This window comes from Corythoichthys intestinalis, chromosome 16, assembly GCF_030265065.1.
Source record: "Corythoichthys intestinalis isolate RoL2023-P3 chromosome 16, ASM3026506v1, whole genome shotgun sequence".
NCBI lineage: Eukaryota > Metazoa > Chordata > Actinopteri > Syngnathiformes > Syngnathidae > Corythoichthys > Corythoichthys intestinalis.
In genome coordinates this window covers 37,278,757-37,299,630 of record NC_080410.1, presented here as the reverse complement: position 1 = coordinate 37,299,630, position 20,874 = coordinate 37,278,757, and the positions used below count along the sequence as shown (strand labels likewise).

At 38.7% G+C, this 20,874-nt stretch overlaps 1 protein-coding gene across 2 annotated transcripts in view; it reads left to right on the top strand.

Moving 5' to 3' along the window:
• baiap3 (BAI1 associated protein 3) overlaps positions 1 to 20,874 on the top strand; it is a 101,522-nt gene that overhangs the window by 46,017 nt on the left and 34,631 nt on the right. Inside the window, exons 3-20 of one of the 2 annotated variants that reach the window (XM_057860724.1) lie at positions 819 to 906; positions 3,346 to 3,429; positions 3,724 to 3,831; positions 8,368 to 8,427; positions 8,542 to 8,608; positions 8,911 to 9,124; positions 9,213 to 9,257; positions 12,758 to 12,835; positions 13,022 to 13,127; positions 13,212 to 13,319; positions 13,389 to 13,481; positions 16,852 to 16,955; positions 17,030 to 17,147; positions 17,293 to 17,417; positions 19,320 to 19,410; positions 19,506 to 19,562; positions 19,639 to 19,736; positions 19,813 to 19,864. In XM_057860724.1, the coding sequence (XP_057716707.1) occupies positions 819 to 906; positions 3,346 to 3,429; positions 3,724 to 3,831; positions 8,368 to 8,427; positions 8,542 to 8,608; positions 8,911 to 9,124; positions 9,213 to 9,257; positions 12,758 to 12,835; positions 13,022 to 13,127; positions 13,212 to 13,319; positions 13,389 to 13,481; positions 16,852 to 16,955; positions 17,030 to 17,147; positions 17,293 to 17,417; positions 19,320 to 19,410; positions 19,506 to 19,562; positions 19,639 to 19,736; positions 19,813 to 19,864 (1,696 nt within the window). Of the gene's footprint in view, positions 1 to 818; positions 907 to 948; positions 3,430 to 3,723; positions 3,832 to 8,367; positions 8,428 to 8,541; positions 8,609 to 8,910; positions 9,125 to 9,212; positions 9,258 to 12,757; positions 12,836 to 13,021; positions 13,128 to 13,211; positions 13,320 to 13,388; positions 13,482 to 16,851; positions 16,956 to 17,029; positions 17,148 to 17,292; positions 17,418 to 19,319; positions 19,411 to 19,505; positions 19,563 to 19,638; positions 19,737 to 19,812; positions 19,865 to 20,874 lie in introns of both variants that reach the window. The other variant, XM_057860725.1, reaches the window with a different exon arrangement.

The following is a 20,874-nucleotide window of genomic DNA, read 5'->3' as shown; positions in this document are numbered from 1 at the left end:
CCCGACTACTACTACTTCTATTACGCCTTATAATGCAGTGCGCCCTCAACATGAAAACATTTTTAAAATACGCCTTTCATCAACGTTGCGCCTTTTAATGCGGAAAATACCGTAAGTGTTTATTTTCCCTGCAGTGATTTGTATAGAGAATGACGCACCACGTGACTACAGTGCTCAGCTGTACGATGCCGCCTAAAGTTTAACTTCATGACAATATAATGAATTAAAAGAATGTTTGTGTCATGTTTGTCCTCCTACAAAAACATATAAGACTATATTTTCCTCCCGCATCTTTTTCCATTTTCAAACATTTTTGAAAAAGGTCCAGGGAGTTCTAAAGAGCCGCATGCGGCTCTGGAGCCGCAGGTTTCTAACCCCCACTCGACTGGTATGGAAAGGATTGACGGAATTAAATGTTTAAAGTTTTTTTTTATACACTGCTGTGTGTTAATCAAGTGCAGTTGAGTTGAATTCAGGTCCGATTCCGTGGCATCAAACTTTAGAAATATGCAATCAAAGGAATTTCCATGTCCTCTTACCATTAGACAGCGTTCTGACATATCTGTCATTTTTTTTTTTTCTTTTTAAAATCTTTTTGTTGTCAGCACACACAAAAACAATTAATGGATGATGAATTAAGGGAATTTTTTGCTCTTCGCACTTAGGCTTACTGTGCTCTGTGAAAAAAAATAACATCAGAGAGGAACGTATAAGTAGCTGATGTTATGAGACAAGACAGACAATGAATCTTAAAAGAAGAGGATGATTCTAAACGCCTCATTCATTAAATCATACCTCCCCTCCCATTTCCTTGGCAGGATTTCTGAGGAGAGCATGGAGTTCTTTGTGCGTATGAACAGCATTCTGCAGAAACAGGAGAACATGCTGCAGGCCGGCGAGGCCGAGGTAACCTCCTGCCTGACTTTCACCTTTCCGTCTGTTCCGCAGGCCAAAAACACGCGAGCTAGTAAGAAGCGAGTGGGCAGCGCTGCAGTCCATGCTTTCCGCCATGACGTCTGTGAACAGAAGGGTCTAGCGTTTGTTTTGGAAGTTTGTCAGTGAGCTGCTGTCAGTGGTTGTGTTGTGCCTCCGTTCTTAGTGTGTGAATGATTTATTAGCATCTTGACAAAGAGTTTGTCATCACCCAAATGACAGTCTTCACACTGTTTATCTAAAACATGAGGATTTAAAAAAAAAAAATCATAGTTTACAGAATCTGGACAGTTGTTTTCATGACATAACTCTAAAATAAACAACACAGAGCACACTCGGAGTTATTCAAAAAATGTCCTTGTGATGTAAAAGCCACATTTCCACTTGCCTGTAATGCAGTACTTCTCAAATAGTGGGGCGGGCCCCCCTAGTGGGGCGCAGAGCGTTGCCAGCGATGGCGCATGTGACCTCAGGGAACATACTTTTTTGCCATAATAGAATAATGTATCATTTTCAATGTGTGCGCAGTATTTTTGAACAAAACAAGAGCATACAGCAAAGAGCACTGGAGATATGACGAGCTAAGACGAGGAAATATGACTAAGCGTATGTAGCGTTTGGCTTTGACTTTTAATACAGTGAGAGACGAGAAAAGACCAGTCTGTGTCTAAAAATGTTTGCAACACACAGCAGGAAGCCACATCAAATAAGATGTCACTAATATACATTAGACCCCACTCACATTGATAAGCCACTTGATTTTTTTTCAGCCAAGACGTGCCGAATATTGCCAACTATCGTCCCGCTTTGTTTCGCAGTGTTACATCAGTAAACCAGCGAGCACTGTTAGCAGAGGCGTAGCAAGGGTCCCCGGGGGCCCCAGGCAACAAGCAACATGGGGCCCTTCGAGCGTGTGCAAGTATGGGGGACAGTTGGACTTGGAGCAATATTATATTTAATAAATGTCTAATAACGCCTCAATCTCATAGAGCGCTTTATAGGACACTCAAAGTGCCCCCCCCCCCATTGCCGCCCACTCTCACTTTGAGTCACGTGACACATATATATACTCGCGCAGTATAATGAACACAAAGGTGGGGGGGTGCCAGTGCGTGCTGTGTGGACGTGCGGTCATCTTGGCCATTAAAGTGGCGAAAACTAAGTACTTTACACTGACTCATATGGATGTACTTACATTCGTTTATGGACGCACTCATTTTAACAGGTGGCCGTCCTCTGCTCGAAATGCGCACTTTACGCCTATTCTCGCTAATCTAAAAGGAGTATCAAAATTGCTAATAAAATCGTTTAGGATTATTTTATATGCATATATGTTCTATTTTTCTTATAGAGTATTCGACGAGGAATACGATAGACCCACTAATAGACTTTTTGGGAAAAATCCCCATTTCTTAAAGTAGTCACATGAATAATTAGGTGGCCTGTGAAAGTCAATGTAAAACAACTCGGCAAGGACTTTCCAGAGAGTACTTGGTGAGTCACTCTTTAAAAAATCATGTGGTATTAATAGCTGATTGGATTTTGTTTACCATGTATAATCTACCTGACATGGTTAGTGCTGATTGGGATTGATAACAGAATCGTTAGATAATCTGCCAAATGATTCCATGGTATTGAAACACTCCCTACACTTGTCGCTGCAACAGTTCAGTAAAGCTGCGTGTGCTAAATCTGTTGGACCTCTGGGGGCCCCTGCTGGCTGGTGGCTCCAGGCAATTGCCTGGTTTGCCTAATGGGTCACAACGCCTCTGACTGTTAGCATCATATAAGGTGGCATACCAAGTTGCTCAGTGCAAAATAGCAAAAATAAAAACTGTCCCACTGTCCAATGACACTGTTGTTTCTGTTCGAATAATTTTTGTTTTTACGGTTAAATTGTTATTTGAATGTATTATTTATTGATTGATTTTATTAAAATTTATTTTACACTATTAACAGGTCCAAAAATATACCGTGAATGTGTTTTTACAGATTAAATGTGACTTTTTTGTTTTTTTAATTCAGGCAAAGTGATGCACTTTGTCTTTTCTATACATTATTGTAAGTTGAGCTATATATTGTTTCTTTAATATTAAATGGGCACAATATTATGCAGAGGTATACTTATATTAATAATTTATTGGCAATTGATACAATTTACAGTGGCGGCAGAGAGTTGTGGGGGGGGTGTGAAACGTTTACGTTTTCCTGGGGAGGGCGTAACAGAAAATAATTGAGAAGCACTGCTGTAATGGATGTACAGTACAATGAGCTTTGAGTTGCTGCGCTATGTAACAACCTTAGCTTTGTCATGTCAAATGTAAAGGAAAAACATCCTCTTAGACAATTTGATTATTAGGGCTCCCTCTGAGAGCCTATTGAGGATTCACTATCAGACTGTTCCCATCACAGTGCCAAAGGGGAGCCTGCACTGTGCCACCGCCACAAGAGCACGTGGACCAGGCTTTTATCCAGGAGAGAATCAGCAGGACGGAGGTTTGTTCGCTCCATTTTTTTTTTTTTTTTTTTTTTTTAATCTTCGTTTTACAAATGAAAAAGCAGTGACAGAAAGAATAAAAATGGGGCAAAAATGCAGTGCCGTGAAAAAGCTAGGGGAAAATTTTAATGTATATTAAATAATTGCACATTTTCCACAGGGCCTATAACTTTTTTTCATTTCACAAAAAAACAATTATTTATAGCAAATAAATAATCAGGAGTGTCCAAACTTTTTCCTACATTGTACATGAGTATTTTTAGTGGAGCAATGTTTTCCCCTTCTCCATGCAGCTGGACTTGATCTATGAGGAGGTCGTGTACACAGTCATCAACCGAGTTGGGGTGCCTTCATCAGAACATGTGACGAGTGACGAAGAGCTGTTTGCCTACCTCTTAAAGGTATCTTAACGAGGGCGTAGGTTTGCATAGGGACGGTAGGGACATAACACTACCAACTTTTTAGTAGGGATGTGCCATCTTAGGACCTTGACGATTCGATTCGATTACGATTCAGGGTGCTACGATTCGATTATTGAACGACAATCACGGTATTGACGTTGATCACGGTTATCACGATTGTCGATGCATTGTACATTACTAATTAATAAAGTAGCCAAACAAATTTATGTCCATTATTTATTTAAAATATTATAATGATTCAACTGGAACGATGGAAACATGCCCATACAACAAAAAGCTGCCCTTAAACTGTTTTTGCAAAAACATTAACCATTTTAAAGGCAGAACTTATTTCTCAACATACCCATACACAGCTGACCTTGAGATACTCTTTTTCACAATAAGGTGCAAAAACATTAGCTGTTTCAAAGGCAGTACTTATTTCTCTCAACAATACAATAAAACTTACACTGGTGGAATGAATTCCACATTTTCTGGAAACAAACGGTGTCTTAAGAAATAAGACTTCTTTTAACCTATATTTGTTTACAGATTTCTGTTCTATTTCGCATGTTTGTAGTGTTACCGCTGTACTTAATCCTGGTTTTACATAATAATAATAATGATAATGATAATACAGTACATTTTATTTCTAGAGCGCTTTTCAAAACACATAAAGACGCTTCACAAGAGACATGGAATTACAGTACGATAAAAAGGTGATTAAAAGGATAAATTAAAAGCACAATAAAAAGAAGTAAAAATATAACAGAGCTAGGGGTTATGGTGGGTAAGAAAGAGTGAACAGGTGTGTTTTCAGTCTAGATTTGAAAAGTGATAGGGTAGATATGCTGCGAAGATCAGGGGGTAGGAAGTTCCAGAGCTGGGGGGCGCAATGACTAAAAGCTCTGGAACCAAAGGTGGAGAGGCGGACACGGGGGATGGAGAGGGGAAGAATATTTTGCATCTGGAATAACTTTTGTACACCACCAAACAACGCACAAATTGACATGTTAGCGAATTAGCTAATTAGCATAGCGCTCGGCGCTGACTAGTAACATCTCAAAATAACAACAATAAAGGCTAAACACAACAAGAGGGTTCGTGTACTCACCTCTGATAGACGGACACGGGACTTGGGAGCAAAACACTAGGGACTTTTTCCAGTTAACACGACTTGAACCTACTGCTGGAAAACTGAACGACAAGGAGCAACGAATTATCTCTCTTCCCCTCTCGTTGTAAAAAATAACTTGCGCAACTGGTGGGTCCCTGCCTGTCTCATACAGTCTTTTGAAAAGAAGTTAATCTCTCGCTCAGTAACCGGCAACATTCATCATAACGTTGCGCGTGCGTTCGTTAAAGGTGTCCGGGAAGCAGATGTGTTTTGCATTCCACTGTCATAAAGTTATTAGGGAAAATAATAGTTTTTAAACATTTCTGAATCGTAATCGAATTGTCATGTGTCAAATCGTGATGCATCTAAGAATTGATTTTTTGGCACTCCGTTACTTTTTAGGATGCTCAAATTGTTGCCACCAACTTTTAGGCAACCTTATTTGCATTATAATGCCATCAGTTCTATAGGTCATTTAGATTGTCTTCCCATATGTTGTAAGAATAGAATTGACCCTACCATTGCTAAGTGAATTATTTTCAGACTTACATTTACCCCTTTTTACTTGCTGAATGCGCCGGTCCATTTTGCCCCCGCCCACACACGCGCACAGCCCCGACGCAAACAACATGTCGGCAACATGCCGCCTTCTCAGCCCCCTTCGAAGAGGAGGGATATTAGTTATTTTCGGCCAGCAGCAGCCACTGTACGTAATGTAAAAATGATGTGGTGGTGGGGAACACACCACTAATTTTGCTATTGAAAGTCAGACCTGCATCCGAGTTAGCATAACATTAAACCGAACATGTTAAAACTCAAGTAGGAAGCTGCTTAGAGAGAAGTGTCCTCCTATATGAGTTTTCCACTCTTAACGTTAAACTGTGAAAAATGTGGTAAACCGAGGTTTACCCCTTGTCCCCAATTTTCTATTTTATTTTATTTATGTGATCTTGAAGCAGCCCAAAGGAGATTTGATGTTTTGTTGAGTTTGGCTGTGCTTTTGGAAAAAATCCGCAGTGTTCTAATGTAAGGCTCCATTTTCTTTTTTTTTTTTTTTTTTGTTATTCCCTCACGAAGAAGGTTATTCAGTTATATTTATTTACAGTGGTATGAAAAAGTATCCGAACCTTTTGGAATTTCTCACATTTCTGCATAAAATCACCATCAAATGTGATCTGATCTTTGTCAAAATCACACAGATGAAAAAACTGTCTGATTTAACTAAAACCAGACAAACATTCATAGGTTTTCATATTTTAATGAGGATAGCATGCAAACAATGACAGAAGGGGGAAAAATAAGTAAGTGAACCATCACATTTAATATTTTGTGACCTCCCCTTTGGCAGCAATAACTTCAACCAGACGCTTCCTGTAGCTGCAGATCAGTCTGGCACATCGATCAGGACTAATCTTGGCCCATTCTTCTCCACACAACTGCTGTAGTTCAGTCAGATTCCTGGGATGTCTGGCATGAATCGCTGCCTTTAGGTCATGCCACAGCATCTCTATGGGGTTCAAGTCTGGACTTTGACTAGGCCACTACAGAACCTGTATTTTGTTCTTCTGAAACCATTCGGAAGTTGATTTAACTTCTGTGTTTTGGATCATTGTATTGTTGCAGCATCCATCCTCTTTTTAGCTTCAACTGTCTGACAGACGGCCTCAGGTTTTCCTGCAAAACATCCTGATCAACCTTTGTATTCATTCTTCCATTAATGATTGCAAGTTGTCCAGGCCCTGAGGCAGCAAAACTGCCCCAAATCATGATGTTCCCTCCACCATGCATCACGGTGGGGATGAGGTGTTGATCTTAGTGAGCTGTTCTATTTTTCCTACACACATGACGTTGTTTCTTACTCTCAAACAATTTAACTTTGGTTTCATCAGTCCACAAAATATTTTGCCAAAACTTCTGTGTAGTGTCCAAGTGCCTTTTTGCGAACATTAAATAGGCAACAATGTTTTTTTTTTTTTAAACAGCAGTGGCTTCCTCTGTGTAGTCCTCCCATGAACATCATTCTTGGCCATAGTTTTACTTATAGTTGATGTGTGTACAGAAATATTAGACTGTGGCAGGGATTTCTGTAAGTCTTTAGCAGACACTCTAGGGTTCTTTTTGATCTCTCTGAGTATTCTGCGCTGAATTTTTGGCGTCATCTTTGGTTGATGGCCACTCCTTGGGAGAGAAGCAATAGTGGCAAACTCTCTCCATTCGTAGACAACTTCTCTGACTATCGATTGATGAACATCCAGACTTTTAGAGATGGTTTTGTATCCTTTCTTAGCTTTGTACAAATCAACAATCCTTGATCACAGGTCTTCAGACAGCTCTTTTGACCGAGCCATGATGCACATCAGACAATGCTTCGATCTCATCAAAACAATTCTTACCAGGTGTGTGTTTTATAGTGGGCAGGGCAGCTTTCAACAACTCATCAGTGATTGGGCACACACCTGACTTAAATTGTTTGGTAAAAATTGGTTTCGAGTGCTCTTTAAGTCTCTATAGGCAGAGGGTTCACTTACTTATTTTCCCCCTTCTGTCATTGCTTGCATGCTATCCTCAGTAAAATATGAAAACCTATAAATGTTTGGGTGGTTTTGGTTAAAGCAGACACTGTTTTTACATCTGTGAGAGTTTGACAAAGATTAGATCATATTTGATGGTGATTTAATGCAGAAATGTGAGAAATTCCAAAAGGTTCAGATACTTTTTATACCACTGTATATACACAATGTTGAGTGGTCTTAAGACAAATGTTTATTTTTATTTATTTATTTATTTATTTTTTTTGCATTCCTGGATAGTTGAGATTATTAACAAGTTTGTATTGATTATGTTTGTTAATGTAATTTATGTTCAAATATTGCAATTTAAATTTGCTGATTAATTAGGTTCATATTCGTGAGAAATGTAACTCTGACCCCCGTTCAATAATCTGTTTGGTCTTACTAATGTCCCCTCCCCAGCAAAAAGTGAACATGCTGGTTATGCTGTTATATTGTCCCTATAATGATTTGTTTACATAAATTGGTGTCGGTCAATTCATCTTGAAAAGTGATAAATATAATTGTAGATAAAAATGAATAACAACTGTTCGATAAATGTTGCTCGGATGTGTAAACGTTACCAATATCTTTTTATGCGGTTCTTATTTAAGACAGCTATTTACAGGTGATTCATGCACGTTAGCTTTATTTGCTTAACAGTGAATTATTGATCAGCAGACAAGCAGCAGAAAAGCAGTAAAGAAAGCTGCGATAGTGCGATAGGTTTTCTGTTATTCTGTCATGCTGCTGAGTGCAGGCTTCTTTTGTGTCCGCAGAAAGTGGCTTTTATTCAAAGTGTATAGAATCCGTTCCCAGGCCGACTGGCTCTCATAAAAACATTCTATTTTCCTTCCTTTCTTGAAAAAGGTGTTTGATATGGGCGAGGAGGAACATGACATCATACTACAGAAAGTGCAAGAATCCAAGGTGAGCACAGGCAGCCTTGATGCATATTTCCACGTGTTTGTAAAAAAAAAAAAAAAAAAAATCTTGTCCTCATAGTTGCTATTGTTGCTGCTATTTACTCCTTTTTCTCTCCAGAGAGCCACTTTTTCCTTGAGAGCTTCTGTTTTGAAAGCCAAGAATCTGCTGGCTAAAGACGCCAATGGTTAGGAATTCAAACATTTAATCTCTTTCTGCCCAGAGCTAATAATATTCTCCATTATGCCACTGAAAAGCTTTTTAAAGGCACTCATTGAAACGGCAAGTTGTTTACCTCTCATTAGCTAATTCAGTGTCATTTGCATGAATGAGTGCAGTTGAGGAAAGAATGCATTGAGTTTAGGTGTTTATTTTTTTCCAGGCAAAGAAATCATGCTTGTATGAGTGAAAGGTGTTGTGATAAGTGTTTATCGCTTGGCAACAACAAATAAATCCGCTATCAAGTATGGCAATTTGTTTTGTGTCCAGGCTACAGTGACCCTTATTGCATGCTGGGCATCTTGGAGGGGCAGAGCCCACGAGAGACTGAGGAAAAGAAGGAAAGGAAGTTCAGTTTCAGGAAGAGAAAGGACAAGCTGGAGAAACGCTCCAGCACCAAGGAAGCGCTGCCGGCTAGGTGCATCCAGGTGACCGAAGTCAAGCCGGAGACGCTCAACCCAGTTTGGGATGAGCACTTCGTTTTGTGAGTTTGGCACTTTTTTTTGTCCTTTTAAGATGATGAAACATGAGCATAGGCAGTGAGCATTTTTCTTCTATATTTGTCTCCACAGTGAAGTTGATGACGTCCACAATGACTTGCTCCATTTGGATATTTGGTAAGATGACTGCACTTCCAAGAATTTCAATTAGTTGTTTCGCAGACACTTTTTGTGGGAAAAATAATATTTAAAAATGATTAATAATATAATATATATGTGGCAGGAAACACAGACAAGGCTGAAAAAGCAGTTTCTGCTCTTGCACCCATCCTTAAAATAAACTGCTGTATTTTAAGCCAAAAGAACTGTTGTGTTCGATAGAACAATATGTCTATATGCTGCCATAGTGAATTCATGTTACAATAAGCCCCCAAACTACTTTAAATTTGTCCGTTTTACCCCGGAAACCTCCGTTTACAGACGTCGCGCAACCGCTTTTGTTTCAACCCAGCCATAAAAAGAAGGTAAGTAATCGTATTTATTATTTGAAATGTCTTTGAAATGTTTTTAGCTTAGAATCATTAACTGACGTCTAATATTTAGTTAAAAAAGACAAAAAAATTATTCACTCGCATATTTTAAACTTTTAAACAAATTACGTCACAATGAAAAAAATTGGCGTCTGTAAAAAAGTCATGGATATCTACCTCATAACGATCTCTTAATTGTATTTCTGTCGTTACTGTTGCATTTTCCCCAAATAATCGATCCAAACAAAGAAAAATTGATTAAAAAAAAGTTTAAAAGGGTAAATTTATGAAAATGAGAATCTCGATTACTCCTCGATGTCTGCGATTTCTGCATCGCGACCCTAGTTAAATTACCATGTTTCACCCATAAAATCCCCCCAAAATCCTGCTGTGGCCATTCATAGCTGTGTCTTGACACTCGGTGATACATGCTACATGGAGTTTTTGGATCAAAAAGAGGTAAGTACGCGATAATAGCTAGTTAAAATCATGGCATCTTTATGCTCTCGCGTGCTTTCACCTTCAGTTAGGATTTCGCTGTTTAATTTTTTTTTTTTTTTTTTTTTTTAAATGCCCTCCTGTTTAAAAAATGTCTTCCCCCAGAAAATTGAGATTTTAAGCTTTCCAATGATGTATCACAGATGCATATTGGAAATGTTTTTAATTTGGCCAAATTAGGGGTCTCAGAGCATAACTTCAAGTCACCTGAATGTTTTCTGCCATATATGTATATATATATATATATATATATATATATATATATATATTTATATATATTCGGGCTGTCAAAATTATCACGTTAACGTGCAGTAATTAATTTTTTAAAAATAATCACGTTAAAATATTTCACGTAATTAACGCACATGCCCTGCTCAAACATTAAAATGACAGCACAGTGAAATGTGTACTTGTTGTGTTTTTCAGAGTTTTGTCGCCCTCTGCTGGGGCTTGGGTGCGACTGATTTTATAGGCTTCAGCACCCATGGGCATTGTGTATGTAAATATTGGCGTCAACAATGGCGGGGTACTAGTTTTTTTTTTATTGAAAATTTTACAAATTTTGTTAAAATGAAAACATTAAGAGGGGTTTTAATATAAAATTTTTATAACTTGTACTAACATTTATCTTTTAAGAACTACAAGTCTTACTATCGATGGATCGCTGTCAAAATTCTCACGTTAACGTGCAGTAATTAATTTTTTAAAAATAATCACGTTAAAATATTTCACGTAATTAACGCACATGCCCTGCTCAAACATTAAAATGACAGCACAGTGAAATGTGTACTTGTTGTGTTTTTCAGAGTTTTGTCGCCCTCTGCTGGGGCTTGGGTGCGACTGATTTTATAGGCTTCAGCACCCATGGGCATTGTGTATGTAAATATTGGCGTCAACAATGGCGGGGTACTAGTTTTTTTTTTATTGAAAATTTTACAAATTTTGTTAAAATGAAAACATTAAGAGGGGTTTTAATATAAAATTTTTATAACTTGTACTAACATTTATCTTTTAAGAACTACAAGTCTTACTATCGATGGATCGCTTTAACAGAATGTTAATAATGGTAATGCCATCTTGTTGATTTATTGTTATAGTAAACAAATACAGTATTTATGTACCGTATGTTGAATGTATATATCCATCTTGTGTCTCATCTTTCCATTCCAACAATAATTTACATAAAAATATGGCATATTTTATAGATGGTTTGAATTGCGATTAATTACGATTAATTAATTTTTAAGCTGTAATTAACTCGATTAAAACATTTTTAATCGTTTGACACCCCTAATATATATAAATAAATATATCTATATACAGTGGGGAGAACAACTATTTGATACACTGCCAATGGGAAAACCCATTGGCAGTGTATCAAATACTTGTTCTCCTCACTGTGTATATATATATATATATATATATATATATATATGGGGGGAAAACGGGAAAACACAGACAAGGCTGAAAAAGCCGTGTCTGGTCTTGCACCCCCCAATAAAATAAACTGCTGTATTTTAAGCCAAAAGAACTGTTGTGTTTGATAGAACAATATGTTTATATGCTGCCATAGCAGATTCATGGCGCAATAAGTCCCCGAACTATGTTTAATTTGCCCGTTTTACCCTGGAAATCCCCATTTACAGACGTCGCGCAACTGCTTTTGTTTCAGCCTAGCCATAAAAAGGTAAGTAATCGTAATCTTCTTCGAAATGTCTGTCGTTTTTAGCTTAGAATCATTAATTGATGTCTAATATTTAGTTTAAAAAAAAAACGACTTTGAAAAATTGTTCACTCGCATATTTTAAACTTTTAAACAAATTACGTCACAATAAAAAAAAAATAGCGTCTGTAAAAAAGTCACGGATATCTACCTCATAACTATCACTTCATTGTATTTTTTTCATTACTGTCGCACTTTCCCCAATATTTTAGATGATAAATAATCAGTCCAATCAAAGAAAATTTGAAAAAAATGTTTAAAAGGGTAACTGTATGAAAAAGAAAATCTCGACCACTCCTTGATGTCTGCGATTTCAGTATCGCGACACTTGTTATAATGACCATGTTTCACCCATAAAATCCCCAAAAATCCAGCTGTGGCCATTCACAGCAGTGTCTTGACACTCGGTGATACATGCTACATGGAGTTTTTGGATCGAAACAAAGTAAGTCCCCGATAATATCTCGTTAAAGTCATGGCGTCTGTAATTCTGCTCTCGCGTGCTCTCACCTCAAGATAGGGTTTTGCCGTTTAAAAACTTTTTTTTTTTCAAAAATGCCCTGCTGTTCAAAAATTTTCTTCACTAAGAAAATTGAGATTTTAAGCATTCCAATGATGTATGACACATGCATATCGGACAATTTTGAAATTTTGCCAAATTGGGGGTCTCCGAGCGGAACTTCAAGTCACCTGAGTGTTTTCCGCCATATATATATTTATTTTAATTGAGACCTGTCATCCATGTATTTGGACATCACATTTTGGGGCATGTAGGTCATACTTGTACACCAAATTGTGGCCTACATAACCCAAAATGGTAACTCCATGAATGTCGTTGCCAGTTTTATTATTATTATTTTTTCTATTACAACGAATAAATGGGTTAACGCAAAGAGAAGAAAGCTAACTCTCTTTTTCTTCTCCAGGGATCATGACGACGACGTCTCGGTGGCGGAGGCCTGCAAAAAGCTCAATGAAGTCAGCGGACTTAGGGGAATGGGAAGGTATTTTGAGTATTACTGTAAAGTTATAGTAGACACTTCACTTCATGACTTAAACAGAGAGTGAGAAAGATAAGGGTTATTGTTACGTATCGCCCATTGTGAATTTTGATAACGCAATTGTACAGTACAATAATACTGGTATGTATCAATGTGGGAACTTTTCGAGCAATGGGAATTCGTCACCAGGTATTTTAAGCAGATTGCAAAGTCTGTACGTGCCAATGGATCGTCATCATCCGGCTCTGAGGAGAATGCAGACGATTTCCTAGGATGCATCAACATTTCTTTAAATGTGAGGAAAAAAATCAAATATTTAGAAATTAAAGTATTCCCTTTAGTCGTCTTTTCACCTGTTCCGATTTTCCTTATCTGACAGGAAATTCCCGTCGGAGGTTTTGACACTTGGTTCAAACTGGAGCCTCGCTCGAGTGCCTCCAAAGTGCAGGGTGAATGTCACCTGATACTAAAGCTGTTCACAAGCCAGGTGTGTGAAGCAAGTGTCTGCTGAGTTGCTTTCATTCAAAGGAAAGTGTTCATGCTTTCATTTTGACAGAGAGACACGACGCTGTCGAAAAAAGAGTCCAACGTGTCCATTCATAAGAAGCTGCTGAGTCAGATTGTTGAGTATGAGCACGCTCATGTCAAGGTGAGTTTCAACATCATTTGAATGTTGTGCTTTGCCATTGCGAAAAGAAAATGAGCGGTTTAATTATTCAAAGAAGCCACCGTTTTATAACGGTTTGGAGATACTGTTGGCTAGCAGAAATTCAAATGCGATTGACTTGAGCACTGTGACTATGGTAAATACATTATACCATAGGCAGGGGTGAAAGTGGCTAGAATTTCTTGCCGGAACTCCCCGACGTGAAGGCCGCCACGGAGCCAGAAATTGTATTTATCTATTTTGGGGGGGGTTAAACCTCCTAAAACTACTGAAACGCAAAGAAAACTGTTTTGGCATAGTTATTTCTATAACACATAAAAAAACTGATTTAAATTCAAAATTGTATTTTTTCAATGATTTGCAAAATAAAAGAACAAAAACAGCAACAACCCTAACTTCCATCTCCTAATTTTTACTTTTCCTCATTTCCTCACATAGTAAATGCCAAATCTCAATTTTAACTACTTATATTAAAATTGAAGTTAAAGAAGTAATGTGAAGTAATTTCATAACATTCCAAATAGGGTCACAATTAAAGTAATTAAACATTGTCCAACAAATAAAGCATGAAAAAAATAATTTGTATGTTGTATATTTGACAAAATAACCGCGTTTCCGAAGTTCGAGCCTGAAAGGGGACGAACCCGGAAGTGATACGTCACACTGGGAACAGCGATGGCAGCTCCATACATACGGCCGCCATACAAAGCCCTTCAAACAATGATTCAAACAGCGATATAAGCGATAGATCGAGCGCAAGGGAGGAGATCCAAGTTTTTGAAGAGTTGGAGGAAGAAGAGGAGGTTGGAATTTTATGTTGGACCTAACATGTATTAGCCAGACGCTAATCAGGATGCAAACAATGTGCCTAGACTACCTGACATGGAATGGATACAAGACCCATCAAGATTGGTAAGATATAGGCTGTTATTATTTTCATGATTTGAAGATGCAGGCATTTGCACATAATTATATGTTTTTGTCTATCTGATGACATTGTTAAAAAAAATAATAGTCAGACTTCATGGTCATTTTGGCAGATCTGGCAGCTCTCGTGCATATAAAATAATACTATAAAAACGTTGGGGGGAAAGAAGGAGATGAGTTGTTGATGGATTTTTCCACTTAATTGTAGCAACAATAAGAAAACAAAATAATAGCGGACTGCCGCCACATTCGATCGCAAAGTTTTGCGTCTCGCTCATCTCCCCCTCGCCTCCTACTACTCACAGCTCTCCAGTCCCAGTGTCTCTTAAACGGATCGTGCAGTTTCCTGTTATGAGCTTTTTGTTTACAAATGTATCAAACACACGACGTGCCGACAACTTTTAACACATGGAGCTAATGAGTACAACACGGCTCGGGGCTCTCGGGAAGAAGTGGCGGCTAATGGCGTGAGGAAACGTAGTTTTTTCACACAAGCGAACAGATTACAAAGCACCACTTCAGTGTTGTCCCGAGACTACATTTCCCATGATTCACTGCGTGACCTGCGCGCTCGCTGATTCGCTGCCAGCAGACATTAAAAGCAACACTTGTCACCTGTCAGCGGCTCTCGCGAAGTGGAGAAACACAAACTAGAAGACTATCAAGTGATCACCGTGAAAGAAACGGCGAACCGTACAAATGCAATGCAATGCTTGAAGCATGAAGGTGGAAATACATAATACAAATACAAATAAATGTGCTCAAACTCACCGGTGGTGTGTGTCTCTTACTGCAACGTGACCGTGAATTACCGCGACGCCGACCCGTTTATATGCACATCCACACCTGTTTCCCGATTGAGAGTGGATTAACCCTTTTGAACAAGGTCGTAGATGACGCACAATTTAAACACGCTTAACCTAGCGAACGCAACAACAACTATGATCGGGGATTGCCATGAGTTAACTTTCAGCTAACGTCGATAGCTTATACTGTTCATTCCACAACAGTCCATTCCACACCGCCGTGGCATCTTAGCGAGAAGCAATGCAACAAACAATACTGTTCTATGGCGCACTTCCGTCACTTCCCGGTGTGACGTAATTTCTGAAGATTTCCGAAGATTGCCGAAGAAAAGCATTTTTGTTGTCAAGGGCGTTGCTATGGGTTAAACAAAGAATCTGCAAGGGTTGCGTTAAAAAAAATAAATAACAAAAATATGCTTATAACTGTTTAGCCATTGATATTATTCAAAAACATGGTTGGCCAACCTTACTTCACATTACTACTTTAATGTAAACATTTACTTTTGCAGTCTTTTTTTTTAATAATAAAAAGATAAGTATCATACAATCAGAAAAATAAATAACAAATAATAACTTACAAAATGCAGAGTGAAATGGAATATATTTTGAAGATCGTGCAAACATTGACTTTTTTTAAATCATAAGGAAATGAATAAGTAACCAAACATAAATGAACAAATATAAGTCCAAAGTGCACATTGACAGCTAAGATGTTCTGAACCTCCCTATCAGAGCAAATAAAACTAAATATGATAAATAAGCCTCCTCAACTCTTTCCTTGCTCTTAAAGATTTGATCCATTTTCTGTTGCATTGCCCTTTTTATGTCGCATCAATTCAACAAACTTTTTTTTTTTTTTTTCTGTTCCAGAAAACATGCACATTTGAACCAATCAGAGCTAACTATCTCTGCTGATCACATGTCAGCCAACTGAACGGATAAATGAGTCCAGGCGTTTTCCTTTGTTGCGTGCATTCGCACATTGACGTGACTCATCATCGTCAGACTGATAACTGCAGCAGCTGGGGAAACCTCCATGCCGTCCGTGGAATAATATAAATATTAAATATCGGTGGAAACAGATTAAGCTACACAAGCACTTTATTATGCTTGTTGTTAACACTTTTGTATGTAAACCTGATGTTGGTAGGTAGATTGTTTTCTTCTTGGAGGTGATATGCATTTGTGGCAGTTTAGGATTTTTTTTACATAGCGTTTTGACAGTTGCTGTCATACCGTTCCTACTTTGAATCTTATACCGGAACTGCCTTCCTGACCGTTCTGGCCCACTTTCACCTCTGACCATAGGGGATCCAATCAGAATAGTCTGATTTGATGCTTAGTTGTCAGCTTAGTTTTCTGGCAATACCATGACATTCTGATCTGTATTAATGTCACAAAAAGAGTTAAATATTTCTGAACCTAAACTTTCTGCCTAACCATAACCACTCATTGTCAAATGCTTTGCCATGGTGTGGCGTAGGAAGTTCCATTGAGATAGCAAGAATAATCCCTACCCACTAACCTATCTTGCCGTGGAGTGGGGGGGGGGGCATGTTTTCATAGTACGTCTCTTTAAATACAGTAATTTGAAGACTCAACTTGACACCCTTTTCTAGCGAGAGCCGTACAACTGGAACGGGCAGGTCAGCCCCCCGGCGTGGACAGTGCTGACTCACCATGCCGTGCAAACCGATCTCACTCGTCTCCAACAGGCCATAATGTGAGTTTCTATTGTACAGGAATGAAAATAAAATTGGCAATTAACATGCTAAAATGTTGCATTTTCTTACTCAGTCGCTGGCAGTGCTACAGCGGCCATCATCGAACCCAACGGGTGTGCTATTCCCTGCTGCTGCGCCTCCTGAGGGCCATCGATGCAGAGTGGGACCCTCCCTCTGTGAGAGGAGACCTGGTAGGTTATTCACCTGAGGAGGACGTTGCGGGGTGTAAGGGTTATCATCTAGAGACATCCGCATCATTAGTTGGACATTCATAGAGATCTTTGGTTCAGCCAAAAATGTCCCACCGTATAAGCCGTGGCCGATTCCTGTGTCCAGGAGAGGCAGCTGTCAGACAGCTTCAGGCTTTACACAGAGCACTGCTTGTGCCTGATGAAGAACATGCGGCAGGTTTTCCCCTGCACCAGCGCCGCTGCCATTACACGATACGAGCTCATGCTGAGGTAATGTCCCTGCTGCCGCCACACCGCCATCGCATTACATCGTATCACTTCACATCACGTCTGACCTTTTCACACCAAGAGGCCGCCACCCACCAGATTTCATGCCCGTTTTCCATTGCCCAGCTCGCTTTTGTCACTCTACCACAGGGATGCCCGATTCGTTTCCATCATCCAACCATTTGAGGGTTAAGTATTGATTCATTGTTAACTCATTGACAGCAATAGATATGAAATCCATTTCAAATGAGATGGTGGCTGAGTGGATATATAAAATGGCCTATGATTGTTTTTACAATTGGACGATAAGTCAGTATTAGAGTATATAATATTAACAGATCTCTCGCACACCCCCATATTGGATGTAACCCCAGACCATGATTTTGCCACCACCAAACATCTCTGTTTTCTGAGTGAATCTCAGATCCATGCGGGCTCCAGTAGGTCTCCTGCAATATTTACGGCGACTGTGGTGTAATTCAATGGAAGATTCATCTGAAAAATCCACATTTTGCCACGTTTCCAGCATCCATCCGTTTGACAGGCTGTGGACCTTGGCAAATGCCACATGTTTTTTTAATTGTCTGCACCCTGAGAGATCTGCAGGGTGGAAAGCAACATAAATAGTCTGAAATATCAACAAATCGCAGCTGCCTCTTACTTTCCTAACCATAAAAAGGGACAAATACATACAAAATATTAAATTTGGATCTCACAGCACCACTACTTAATTCGCTTATGTTATGTAACATATTTATGTATTTAAAGTACATTTTTTGTTCAATTTTCACACTACTTTCTGTAGGCGACAATTTTTTTTTGTCTTGCCAAAATTTGACCTTTATGTCTTCATTAAATGATAAATCTTTTTTTCAGTGAAACAAATATTATTTTTGTACTTTCATCATCATTTGGGAGGGTCTTAGCTTTCATATGAGCCATTTCTGAAACCAATTGAATAATTCAGGGCCGGCCCAGGCCATTTGCGGGCCCTAGGCAAAATAATGCCAAGGGGCCCATATTTTTGGCCCACCATTTCGTCACAGTGTACTGTGAAACCCAACCATGCAATCCAACCCATACGTCCATGTTTTGTATATTAATCAAATGTTTCGTTTTTCTGCTCCAGAAGGATAAATTCTCTTCGACATATTCGTGCATCTATTTTCCTAGCAAGTTTGAGCACCAATCATCGCAAAGCAGGTTCGATGTCACTCCCCAGGCTGCCAGATTGTAATGACAAGAAAATGGATGTTTGCATAGATAAACGGCAATGCGCACCACGTTATTCACGATGCTCTATTAACAACATATAGGTGGAAAAGCGCTATACAAGTATAACACCATAAAATGAGGGTGCCAGAATGGGGGTCCCCTAGTGGTCAGGGGCCCTAAGCAGCGGCATAGTCTGCGTATAGGCTGGGCCGGCCTTGGAATAATTAAAAGTCAGCTTATTAGCAATCGTTTCTACAAAATGGATAAGCGACAACACTTTTGTCAGGGACTGTACTCCGGTGCGACTTATATGTTTTTTTTCTCTTCATTGTGCATTCTATGGCTGGTGCGACTTATACTTAGGTGCGATATATAGTGCGAAAAATACGGTAATTGGTTTTCAAAATAGTTGTCGAATAATTTGCTAATCAATTAGTTGTCGATTAATCGATTAATTGTTGCACCTCTAATGCCAAAGATACTATGTGGTCAATGTGAAATCAGTTCATTTTTCGAGAAAATCTGGGTTCCAGCACTGTTAATGGCAGCCACAGAGTTAAAGGAAAAATGAACAGAACAGCCCATGTGTTCTAGACTTCAGAGAAAAATCCTACAATTACATGTACTCTACTTACATGCTGATTATAGTTTGTAATAAACATCAAAATGGTGGTCTTCCTCCTTCACCAGGGGGATCGGTTACATGCAGAACATGCGGGCGTTTAAGACCGTTTGCCCCTTGCGTAACCAGCTGCACTTGGACATCACATCCGCTGTGAAGGTAACGACACTTAAAGTGGAATGGCACTCTGGACTCTTTTAAATAGTTTAATTGTACTGATCCCACTACTGCAAATGGCTTCACCTTCTCAACAGAAAGGAACCTCTGAGTGGTACGAGAGTTTAATCGCGCAGTACAGGCCAGAGGATGGGGTAATGTAGAGTATATTTCACTTTTAAAGTGTACTTAATTGTCCTAAGTGGTAAGATTAACGTGTTTCTGATATAGTCACTGGAAGAGCAGCTGAAAAAATTGGTTATTGTGGTGGATGCCGTCTGCACAGACATGCAGAGAGCTCAGAATATCTACAACAAACTTTTCTACAGGTAACCACCGAGTTGGAACTTTTGCTCACCTTTATGGATATTAATATTCAAGTTTGGTGTTTATTTATTTTTGCAGCGCAGTCAAAGTGGATTTCTTCAGCGTGACATACAGGCAGCTGGAGAAACTGGTACATATGTCTTATAAAAGTATCTCAGAGAACAGGATTTACAGGAAATTTTTTTTTACCCTTATAGCCTTGTTTAATGGGGACGGTCGTGTCTCATTCCGAAGTTATAATAGCTTAGAATTTTTCATTATAGAGAGAAATACGCCTATTGTGTATGTACACAGTCTTGGATCTTTGAATTCAGCTCATGAGAAATGGGCACAAAAACAAGCATAGTTTTTTTCTGTTCAATATAAATCACTGCGCCATTCCAAACTACACAAGCTTCATATCCCTTGTACTTTATGTAAAATTCTGCTAACCTTCCAACTCTTACATGATAGTAGTGTAACCCTAATTTGAAAACGACCCCGGATTTTTGACCTTCCGAGCTACTAGTACGATGTGGGGTCAGTATTATGTTAATTACCTCAATTCTTCCATAAAAACTAGGGGTGTAACGGTACACAAAAATCTCGGTTCGGTACGTACCTCGGTTTTGAGGTCACGGTTCGGTTCATTTTCGGTACAGTAAGAAAACAAAATGCAAAATATAAATGTGCAAGTTGTTAATTACACACTTTTGTGCTTTCAACAATAGGAACATTAGCCTATACAAAGCTAGAATTCTGCTCAAAAAGTAGTGGGTATTTAAAGATAATCCAACAACAATTTGCCTTTCAGACCCCGCGTATTGGTCAGCTTTCTTTCTGAAAGAAAGAAGAAAAAAGAAGTCCTGTGCTAAAGAGAAAAGCAATCCCAATGACAAAGATTTTAACATGTATTTTACAAATGTAATGCCTCAATGAAACTTTTACTTATGAACGGTTTTCAAAAGCTTTATTGGTGGATTTTCTCAAGTTAAAGCGCCACACAGAAATTAATAAATTTAATTGTGTAAGCACTGAGCAGGATGTGTGCATTATTTTTATTATTTAATTACAGGTGTTTTAGCTCATTTCAATGTATTTTATTTAAATGGGCTATTATTTATTTTGTGTTTATATTTTACAAATGTGATGTAGTATTCA